This window comes from Carassius gibelio, chromosome A14, assembly GCF_023724105.1.
Source record: "Carassius gibelio isolate Cgi1373 ecotype wild population from Czech Republic chromosome A14, carGib1.2-hapl.c, whole genome shotgun sequence".
Taxonomy (NCBI): domain Eukaryota; kingdom Metazoa; phylum Chordata; class Actinopteri; order Cypriniformes; family Cyprinidae; genus Carassius; species Carassius gibelio.
Window position 1 is genome coordinate 24,260,240 of NC_068384.1, and position 11,884 is coordinate 24,272,123.

Genomic DNA, 11,884 nt, shown 5'->3' on the forward strand with positions numbered 1-11,884 from the left:
TCAAATTAAATACATAAAATATTTATTTGTACAAAAGGCTTATGTCGGTAAAAAATAATAAAATGCTACATATGAGTACAAGGAGAGACATAAATACAAAGGTGTTCCTGGTCCAATGACATACAAATAGTTCATAAGGCATTTGGTGTTCAGAACTGTATATACAATGTACATTTTGTTGTGTACATGAACACAGTTACTGTACAAACATCTGAAAGCAAAGGCATGTTCATAATCGTTTGCATAAATGATTGATGTGAGCAGATACTGAACAATTTGGAAATACAGTTCATGTATTTTTTTTAATACTACCAACATACTGAATTGCAGTTTAATGGTATGCATTAAAAACTGAGCAGACTAACATTTCTTAGGGGATAATGGATGAAAATCCACAGTACAAAAAAAATATATATTTATTTTTTCCCCGTTTTTCAGGCTTGTTAGGGCTCAACATAATAGCTTATTGTTTGGGTGTTTGAATTAATTCTCTGGAGTGAACCAAAGCACAGGACCGAATCAAAACAGTAGAAAGTAAATCAAAATGAAACATCAAGATGATACAGATAGTTCAACAATCATCATTCAAACCCAACTGTACCTTTACCCAGTAGCAAATAATATATGCATGGCTGTAAAGGAAATTAGTCTTTCCCTATTAATTGCATCACAACCTTTGAAATAGCCTCCCGTTTTTTTTTTGTTTTTTTTTTCAAACAGAAAAAAAAATTAAAGTGAAAAAAGATGCATTGACATGATCAGCAATTTCACACATTAGCAATCCTGAAAGGAACACCACACATCTAAAGAGACATCACAAGTGCTCATGCGTATGCTTTGTGCAACGTATCAAAACTTGACTTTGAAAACAGAAACAAAATAAGCTGGATATTAAACATTTAAGTGCAAGCAGATGTATACTGCAGGCTGACCCTAAAGTTAAGCTCATGAGCTGAAGACAACTAGCGGGTACAATGTGATCATAACTAATCCAGACAAAACAATACAAATCATTCTGTGGACATAAAGCATCACCAAACTTGTTACACTTGAATCTCACGAGTGTATAGCATACTAGAGCACCATAATGCCTTTAGTGTAAAGAATACACTAAACTAAATAAATTCCAGTCATGCTTAGACCTTGTTTGCGGCTGATGTTTTCAGAATTGCAGCAACATAAGGCTGTTCTGGGGTGACGATGGAAAAGCCCATCATATATCTTTCTCAGTCCCTCATCCACTTAATAGCGTCCGTGTCATTGGTAGATCTGGGATGGTCATGACCAGTTGTAATCAGAGGTAGAGTAGCTGTGGTCCATCCCAGCACGTGATGAGCCCAGTCCATCTGACTCCAGAGTCCACACCATGCTCTCCACATCGATCTCAACGTCCTCTGCAATGTTCAAGCAAATATGATCAACAACTCTTCAATCTTAACTAAAAATAATAATTTGAACAGTTTAATGACCCTTCAGTAAATCTAGTATAGTTGCTTATTTGGTAACACTTTAGTATAGGGTCCAATTCACACTGATAACTAGCTGCTTATTAGCATGTCTATTAACATATTGGTTGTTTATTACTGCTTATAAAGTACATATAATGCATGACATCCATAATCCTACCCAATTCCCTAAACTTAACAACTACCTTATTAACTATCAGTAAGCATCAAATAAGGAGTTAATTGAGGCAAAAGTTATAGTTAATGGTTAGTTAATAATTGGACCCTAAAATAAAAAAAAAAGTGTGACCGCTTGTTTTTATAATTCCAAAAAATAAGATTAGATTCTGATAGCTTGTAAATAAGTAATATGTATATGAATAACAGTTATCACTCTGTATTTCATAATAATCTAAATGTGTTGATAATTAAATGCTAAATTTTATGATCAAAGCTCAGTAGTTTTTGCGTATAATGCAATACATTGATGACTGAGATGTACAATAATCATTCTTTAGTAGCCTGAGATATTATATTTAACTTAAACTGCTTCAGTTCAGTAAGTCTTCATCTTGAAATATTACTAACTGTATAAAAAGTAATTTTTTTTAAATCGGTGAGTTGGAGTTAGATGAGTTGATGCAAGAAAAGCAGCAACAAGTGTCATCCAAACATGTGACGTGAACTCTTTCAGGATGCACATTTTAGCTAAGTTAGTCACTGATCACTGTATTTTTTTACTCTGGAAACTCTAACGCTAGTTAAGAATATTATCATCTCGGCCGTCTGATGATCACCTCTCTCCGAGTCGGATCTCTCCGAGGACACAGTTGAGCCGAGGCTGTCGTTACGCATCCTCTCTGAACCGCCCTGCAGTTTCTCCAGCCGTGTGCGCAGCTCTCTCTGCTCCCAGCGCAGACGGTCCTTCAGCAGCTCTGCATGCTCGTCCTGTTTCTGCAGCTTCTACAAGTGCACATGAAGATCCACCATCAAACCTTCTGAATCACCAGGATCACAACGACTCTCTAATTCATTCATTCGGTTAGCTCCTTTCTTTGCTGGCAGACCAAAACCCTAAAACCATTTACAGTAAATGCTCTGTTGCATGGTATAACACCAACATTTGTGTCGTGAATTTAATATAAAATTTGACATCAGACTTGGAATAGCGATGCACCAATAAATAGTGGCATCTTGTGGGTGCTTGAAGAACTGCATGCAAGGCTGCCACTTGTGTATGAAGGAAACAACAGTACTCATAGGTACAGCTTTTTAATTAACATTATTAAATCAAACAGCCATTCATCCACAAATGAGATGTGTTACATGAATGTTTTATGTGGTTTAAGCTTGACACAGAAATAGAAGCAAACTCACAGAGTAACTCAGCGATGTTCAGGGATGTTCCACCAGAATGGCCACTGTATGCACTTTTTAATCAGATCCACTAAAATCCCTAAATTATATTAACATTTATCATTTATTTCACTATCAATAATCATTTACATACTAAATTGTTGAAATTATATTTGATGTCTCAAGTTCTCAACTTTCTTTTTTTGGCCTAAAAACAGAAATTCAAAAGGTCAAAATACACAAATTAAACATTTTTACTTTTACATTTGTTACCAGATATTTACTTTAGAACACAAAAAATATTGCGTTCAGCCGGTGTTTCACAACTTATTCTAGAGTGCAACATTGGAATGTGGACTATAATGTCATCGTTTTCACAGTTTATTTATTTATTTGATACTTTATAGACAATATATAATTTTTGAATTGTTGGATAAATGTTTAAATATTTCTTTTTTTTAATCCTATAGCCTAATAAACAAGAAACTAATCGTTCTCTCTCTATTTCTTTATATCATCACTGTTGATATGTTGGTGGTATGGTCGAGGTGTCTCACCTTGATGTGCAGCTGTGCTTGTCTGAGCAGACTGAGGGTTGTGTTTCTAGCTGAATCGGAGGACAGAGGAACCTGCTGCTTCAGCTGCTCCAAACAATGTTTTAACTGAGCTCTCCTACAACCACAAACACATGCAGCAACATAACACTTAAACATATGCAAAACCACAAAAGACACATCTCATTTCACTTCAGCTTTATAATGTATTATACAACCCAAATTTGATAATTGCAACAACGTTCCGATAGCACTGGGACTTTTCGCTATTTGTATGTTGTCAGGGTTCATGCATTACAGACCAGTGTATGTGTGCACCGCATTTTAAAGTTTGATGCTTTTTAAATTTGGCAAAATCTGTCTGAAATTACTCAAATAGCAACTGTTCATTCAACTGTTGCAAAAAGCAATATCACACTCCCACACTGACGGGACTAATTCCTGAAACTGTATTATTATTTAGAACAACAGCACAACTGCAATATTGCTGAATTGAAGGACAGAATGCTAAATAAGTCTTGGTTACCTGTGTTTCTCCAACTCATTGTGAACAGACCTGAAACAATGAACAGATAGCTTTATTCAGCCATAACATTTGATTTGTGTATTATTAAATATATTAGTCATTTATTTGCATTTGATACACATCTGTGGATACACATTTTGTATGCAATACCATCTGATTATATTGACCTTCAGTTAAAAGTACTTAATATAATTAACTCAGCACTTAATATTTGACTTGACTGCACAGACGCTACTGATGAGAAATGAACTGCTTCATAGAAACTCATTCCATAATTGATGAATGTTACAGAGTTATTAAAGTGAACTGAATCAACAATTAACTGACTTTTAACTGAAAAATGTACAGTTTGCTACCATGCTTTTTTTAGAGCATAATTAAATTTTGTTTGCATCACTAAAACAATATTTTCCTGTTTAACACTGTAAAGTTGTAATGCTTTCGAAATTTCTATAATGATTTATTACTAACTGTATCATTCCAAACTTGTTTAACAACAATATTAACAAAAAACTGGACTACAATGATGTCCATTATATTTTTTTAAATATCTCTTTTCGTGTTTCAGAGAATAAATAAAGTGGGTTTGGTACAACATGAGGGTGAGTGAATAATGATTCAATAATGAGTCATTTTTTGGAGAAGTAACACTTAACTGACTTTCTCTCATTTGCATAAAAATAACTATATCGAAGCATCGTTGTAGAATAAAATTAAATATTTTCTTTATACCAGGGATGTGTTTTAATCGCTGTTTTAAAAGATGAAACGAGTTGCACAATAACAAACTAACGGACAAAAGAGGAGGAGGACATCATGTCAGTGCACCTTACACTCACCTGCTGTTCCCAGGCGAAGGACTCTTTGATTTCAGCTTTTTTCTCTTATCTGTAACGCCTTTACTGTAGAATGGAAGCACTGAGGCATAACCGTGCTCGGCCTCTGAAAATATATAAAACATAACATGAGTGATCAATAGCCAAGCCTACTTCCTTTCATGAACGATCGTTTTTTAACATACTAAAAATAAGTTATTTTCTACATCTACAGAAACATCGGACATTTGACTGGTGCACGATTATAAATCTAAAAACACAAGTCAAATAATAAGGTTCTCCATGAGATACAGGAAAATATTTGCTATGTGTCAGCAGCGTCTCATCAAATCAGCTGTATGTGAGACCGCTTTTTGGTTTTGGCGCCATCGAACGATTTCGCTATTTTGAAATCAAAGCTTCCACTGTAGCTATGTATCCAGTAATCACGCGACGTCTTTGATGAACCGCTGTAACTGTAGCAGAATAACGGGCAGCGATGCTACATTTTCAAATCTATGACGATTTCGCGCCTTTGTGTACAACACAGAACTGAAATGTAGGTCAACGAGCCAAACACGATAATATCCACAATAAAAGCGATGTTTACCACTCTACAAACACACAAACAAATCTCTGCAAAAAGGAAAACACACCCAGTGTCCACATTAAAAAATAATTAGTGCAAACATTAATGAATGTGTACAAAATCCACACAAAACAGCAGACTGTCCGAAACGGCTTCGGTTTCGATACAAACAATGTGAAAGAAATAACGCGTCTAATACCTCTTTCCCTTCGCTCCAGATACTCAGCTGCCTGCAGAAGCACTTGAATGTTGCAAGTGTTTACCTCCATTTCTGACAAACAGTGTTATTTTGAAAGCGCCAAGAGCGACTATGATCTGTTGAAGTGTAGAGGAGACTTCGGCTGATCCAGCTCGCCACGTCATACGCGTCAGACGCGTCACGCCCTCCTCCGCGCGCACGCGCAAGACCGCTCCCTTCAACAGACACAAAACAACTCAGTATTTGGTGGGAGCTTACATTAAAAACGGAGGACAATACTTGAGTATTTGAGTTATTTTATCCAAGCCCGTGAATTCAAATTATTTAAATTGATTGGCCTTGGAAAAAATATGTATGGATAAAATAAAAAATAAAGAAATAAAAAATGATAAGCATGAAGCCAAATTTAAAAAACGCAAGAAAAAATATACTGCACAAAATTAAAAAATGAAAGCAAAGTTTACAGAATATGAAACAATGGGCACGGATAACAACAATAAAGTGTAAATAAAAAATTAAAAATATTTTTTTTTTTAAATAAGCATGACTCAAAACTTTAAACACCTTTAAAATCAAATTGGGAAAAAAACATTAATGCAAAATTATACTACTTGCACACAAATCATGTTTTCTTTAGTATTTTTATTTTTTTAAACGCGCTGCAAATACAAAACAAACAAACAAAAATAGAAACGCACTGCAAATATGCACAAACCACATCGGAAATGTTTTAGGGAAGCTAGTTTCTTTGTTTGTGTTGTGAGAATTTGCAGCGCATATGTTGTCAAATTGATGTTTTCTTAATTTGCAGGTGTTTTTTCTATTTGCAAGGTTTTTATTCTTCTTCTTGTTATTATTATTTTAATCTGCAGTGCATTGAGCTCTCTCCGACACCGTATTAATGTTTTAAATATAGAAATTTTGAATATAGCAGCAATATTAAAGTAAACAACTAGTAGGTGCCAGTTTCTCTAACTTGAGTGAGTGAGGGCTTTCTCACTGGAGGAAACTTTCTGTTCAATAACAATCTGTTCATAAACCTATTCATCCAGTAGGAAAGATTGCTGTGTTGCTCATATGAGACACTTTTCTGCTCTGGGTTTGTTTAGATCCTTCGTAGAAATTGAGCAAAATTTGAAAATAGTTACATTTCTGAGTTTAAAGCTCACTCAAAATGTACTTATTTTATTGATTTTATACTACAGTTGAATAAATATTTGCAATGGTGCTGATATTCTGAAAAACAACACTCTTCCTCATGTGAAATTAAATAACACAAAATGTGATAAATCTTATAAAAACCAAAAACTTTATTAATGACATACTGTATATAAAAGACATGGCTGCAAATCTGTAAAAAACAACAACAACAACAAAAAACAAACAGTGCATGACAAAAAATAAGATACAGACCATTAACAATTACGAGCAATTTACAGAGAATTAAACAACTGTGACTGGCATATATTACTTTAACTAATATTATCCTTTCCTAACAGTAACAACCATGACAAAACTTTTCAGTCAGGCATAGGCCAACCAGGCACATATAAAAGTGACTTCGCAATGCTTTTTTTTAAAAATGTGTTTCAAAAAAAATTATTTACTCTTATTATGTTTTTTAATTTGCTATTCATTTTTACATTTTGTGCAATATTTTTTTTTCCTTTTTTTCCAAGTATAACAATTTACTGAATACATATATATATATATATATATATATAAAAAATTTTTTTTTTTTTTTTTTTTTTTATCATAGTGGAATTAAAATGAACTATTCTGATGGGATTTGTTTGATGGTCGAAAACTTTACAAAACAGAATTACTGCATATAAGCCTTCAATTGGTGAAATACAGATTCATTACAATTTTGTAAATAATACAACAGTTGACAAATAATAATAAATCCACCATGATAATAATACTATGATATTATTATCATGTGCACTTGAGCTAGAATAAAGGTGCAGATGCAAACAGATGAACTGAATACAAAATATTTGAATCTGTATGTAACATTTTCAAGTCTCTCATGACTTATAGTTCAAAATACAAAGTTTAATTAAAATAATAAATATCAATACTAAAATAATGCAATTAAAAATATGCCAGTTAAAAACATGTAGGTAGAATGTATAAAAGGTAGCCTATATTTAACCATCCTTAATAACTTAACACAACATTTACAATAGTAAAATATTTAACTAAAATATTAATAACATACTAATAAAACATATAATGTTAATATTAACACTGAAAACGCCTTACGTGAAAGAGTTTATAAGGCCTCTACGCATGCACCCTTTTCCTTTTGCACCGGAAGTTCCAGTGTGACGTCAGTTTGTTATGTGCACCAGCTGATCATCAGCCGGAGCCTACAGAAAACGCTACTCACGCACAGAAACATCACCATTCACCAGAAACTCGTGCAAGATATCGGGTTTGAAGTATTTGGAGGTAACCGTGACGGAGCAGTGAATGTTTTTGGATGAAGAGAGCGGCTCGTTCGGTCGAGAGCAGCACTGAGGGACCAAACACTGGCCTGCTGAAGCTCTGTCTGCACATAATTATATAATACGATGGAAACGATTCTTACCTGCTTAGGATGTAGTTTGTTGGACTGTTTCGCCGGAGACGTGTAAAAACAACAACGCCAGTGCCTCATAATACCGTACTTTCAATGCTAATCAGTTAGATCGCAAGGAAAACTCTTCCGTCTGCGAGAAAATGTGGTGGAAACTCTTCTTTTTGCTGCTGTATTTTTCCATGTTATTAATACTGGCTCGTTTTTTTGAAGCCATCGTCTGGTATGAAACGGGCATTTTCGCCACCCAGCTGGTGGATCCGGTGACCCTGAGCTTCAGGAAACTCAAAACCATCCTGGAGTGTCGTGGATTGGGATACTCCGGCCTGGCAGAGAAGAGGGATGTGAGGGAGCTGGTGGAAAACTCGGGTGATTGTCTGCAAACAAGCTGTTTACCTTCACTGACACGTATTCACACTGATGTAACGACTCTGTTTGATCATGCTCATGCACTGTTTGCTTTTGAAGGGGAGCTGATGCAAGGGGAGCTTTACTCCGCTCTCAAGAATGAGAAGGAGACGGAGGGATCTGACTCCAGCACCACTTTCAGTGGAGAGATGCACTTTTATGAATTAGTGGAAGACACTAAAGATGGTATCTGGTTAGTTCAGGTTAGTATTAATCCTATATTTAACTGTATTATTTATTGACTCGCATATCATTCAAAACCAATATTCTGTTCAGTTACGAAATTGAATTGTAAATGTTCATGCAGCTTTAATATTGCTGCTATGATTTTATTGTTGCTGTTTGAATGATATGGGAGCATGACAATAGTTACAGAAGTTTTATTTTTAGATGAGTTATTGTAAGGTGGCATAGCAACTGAAACCACAGCCTGCTCAACCTACTCATTTCAGAGAATGTAATGTCTCTGTCCTGTCCTGACACACATTAAGACGTCTGCTTGGGGGAGGATTGGAACCCAACAGGATTTCGTATCAGTTGCTTGCAGCAAAATTATACATTGTAATCATTTCCATCCCAATTTTGTTCATTTAAATGTCATTGTACACAAAATAGACATTGGTGTTACCTTTGGAGACATATTTTTTGTTTATATATATATATATATATATATTGTATATAAAAAGATTATTTTCTTCTTCTTAGGTAATAGCCCAAGATAGAAATCCACTGTTGAGCACTGCAAACTGGGGCAAAATGGTACAGAAAGTGTCTCAGTTTGGCATTCGAACAGGCATTTTCAACTGTTCAAGTGACTCAAGGCAAGACCTTTTTTATTTTATTTTAAGCCACAAAAGAAATATGAGAACACATTTAAATCGATGAATTCCAAATATTTATCATCGATGTTCCATTGTCTGAAAAAATAAAAAGAAATGTTGTTTTCATTCCTCCTCGTCAGGTATTGCCATAAACGGGGCTGGATGAAGTCCACCCTCATCATGTCTGTCCCGCAGACCAATGCATCCAAAGGGAAGGTCATGTTGAAGGAGTACAATGGCAGACGCATCGAAACAGAGCACATTTTTAAGTGGATGACTGCGCATGTCGCCTCTCGCATCAAAACCATACGTTTCTCGGAGCAATTAATGGATGACTGGTATCAGATGGAAAAGCAACCGGTAAAGATGTTCTTGTTTGCCAAACTGCTTCAGCCCCCAGCGTTTTTCTCCGCTCTCAGCATCAAATTCACTGGGCGCATCGAGTTTATCTTCATCGATGTGCGCAACTGGGACAACACCAGCTGTCTGGAGGAGATTGGAGTGCAGCAAATGCCCTCATACATCCTCAAAACACCAGAAGGCATCTACAGATACGGCAACAGCACCGGGGAATTCATCTCCTTGCATGCCATGGATGCATTTCTTCGATCCGTACAGCCAGAAGTCAATGACTTGTTTATTTTGAGCTTGGTTATGGTCAATCTTATGGCTTGGATGGACCTTTTCATTACACAGGGAGCCACCATAAAACGCTTTGTGGTTTTAATCAGCACACTGGGGACTTACAACTCCTTACTCATCATTTCCTGGCTGCCCATCCTTGGTTTTCTTCAGCTTCCATACCTGGATAACTTTTATGAGTACAGCTTGAAACTGTTGCGTTACGCAGACACCACTACTATTGCCTCATGGGTCCGGGCAGACTGGACCTTCTATTCCTCTCATCCAGCTCTCTTCCTCAGCACTTATCTAGCCCATGGCCTACTCATCGACTACTTTGAGAAGAAAAGAAGATGTAGCAATGAAGACCAAAATGCAAACAACCTAGAGTGGTTGTCAAGTCTCTGGGATTGGTACACCAGCTACTTAGTGCATCCCATTGCCTCGTTCCAGAACTTTGAGTCGGACTGGGATGACGATCCCAATTTCCTATTGCAAAGATTGGCATTCCCAGACCTTTGGCTTCGCCCGCTGGTTCCAATAGACTACATCAAGAACCTGCCCACCTGGAAGTTCAGACTCGCTCAGTCTGAGAAGCCCAACCCAGTGGAACGTGACAAACTACAAAAAACAACGACGAACCCAAATGGCGGCTCCAGCGGGGACCAGGAAGTGCATCACTACAGTTCAGAAGTTCTTCATAATAATAATAATAATGATGGGTGTTCGGCTGCAAAGAAATCAGAAGAACCGTGTTCAGATGGAGAGGAACAGGACACTGATTGGTCTCATTGGCCTTGTGGCATGCTCCACTGCACTGAGTGTGTTGTGTGTCTCGAGAACTTTGAAACCGATTGCCTTGTCATGGGTTTACCGTGCGCCCATGTTTTTCACCAGCAGTGCATCGTGGTCTGGCTAGCTGGTGGGCGGCACTGTTGCCCTGTGTGCCGGTGGCCATCGTACAAGAAAAAACCCACAAGACAACATGCAACTGAACAGCTTGAACCAGAATAGTCCTGGTGCAATTACTGTCTTACATCCTGCACTTATTTGAAAAACTAAACAAAAAAACAAATGACTTAATGTGTTCATCTTTAGTCTTTAGATTCATAACATTGGCTCCTGGGTTTGTGTTGGTGGTTTTATCTTGCACAGTTATTATTAAATTCATACTTTCCAATCATTTTTCAATCTTTTTTTTTAATAGGGGAAAAAAAACTTGATTTGAGTCATATACTTTGTATTGGATCAGAAAGAATGGGTTTTAAACGCTAAATTATGCAAATTCTAAAACATTAAATGGTAAATTCAATGCATATGGTTGAAAAGTTTCTGTTGTAGCACTCATCTGGCATCCCAATCAGACAGAAGAGAAATTCATATGTTCCTGTACTTGAGAATTACATCTAGTGTTCAGTTTGTCACCAAATGTGAATAATCCTTCTAAAATTAAGCTACCCTCCTGAGTCATTGGGGAATTAAAGACTTGAGGAGATGGGATTATTTATATAAAGAATTGACCATCTGGGCATGTCATTATTCATTTGTTTTTAAAAGAAGAATAGATTTACATAACTTGAATAAAACTGCCCTTTGCACAATTGAAAATGGCTTAGGCATTGACATGCAATTCTTAATGTCTCCATCTGTAATGGGGCAATTGTCTAATGTTAGTTTGGTTATTTTTGAACTCATTTTGCCACTAACACTAATAAAGAATTTACCCACTTGGATGTTGCTGTTTGTCAGTTTAAAAGTGATTGCGTTCAATTTAATAAAGTCAATTTTTATCACTAGTGGTACACTTGGATCCCCTCAGTTTTGTCCAGTCACTACCCTTTTAAACTAAAATTGTAAGTAAAGTTTCAAATATGAGTTGGCCTAAAAGAATCTACACATCTGTAGTGTTTACATGTTAAATATGCAGCGGTCTTCCATGCACCTTAGCCTTATGTCTCATATCATA

The 11,884-nt window shown here is 36.1% G+C and overlaps 2 protein-coding genes across 2 annotated transcripts; one reads left to right on the forward strand and one right to left on the reverse strand.

Moving 5' to 3' along the window:
* Nucleotides 1–5: 5 nt before the first annotated feature.
* On the reverse strand, nucleotides 6–5,677 carry LOC128026923 (max dimerization protein 3). Its single transcript, XM_052614198.1, has 6 exons — nucleotides 5,485–5,677; nucleotides 4,721–4,823; nucleotides 3,882–3,911; nucleotides 3,359–3,473; nucleotides 2,243–2,408; nucleotides 6–1,394 (listed from the first exon to the last, which is right to left on the reverse strand). The coding sequence occupies exons 1-6, from the start codon at nucleotides 5,552–5,554 to the stop codon at nucleotides 1,279–1,281; spliced, it is 600 nt and encodes a 199-aa protein (XP_052470158.1). The 5' UTR covers nucleotides 5,555–5,677; the 3' UTR covers nucleotides 6–1,278.
* A 2,106-nt stretch (nucleotides 5,678–7,783) lies between these two features.
* LOC128026926 (E3 ubiquitin-protein ligase RNF103) lies at nucleotides 7,784–11,651 on the forward strand. The gene is made up of 4 exons (XM_052614199.1): nucleotides 7,784–8,437; nucleotides 8,537–8,679; nucleotides 9,182–9,297; nucleotides 9,438–11,651. Exons 1-4 carry the CDS (start codon nucleotides 8,212–8,214, stop codon nucleotides 10,930–10,932), a joined length of 1,980 nt encoding a protein of 659 aa, XP_052470159.1. The 5' UTR covers nucleotides 7,784–8,211; the 3' UTR covers nucleotides 10,933–11,651.
* Nucleotides 11,652–11,884: the final 233 nt, after the last annotated feature.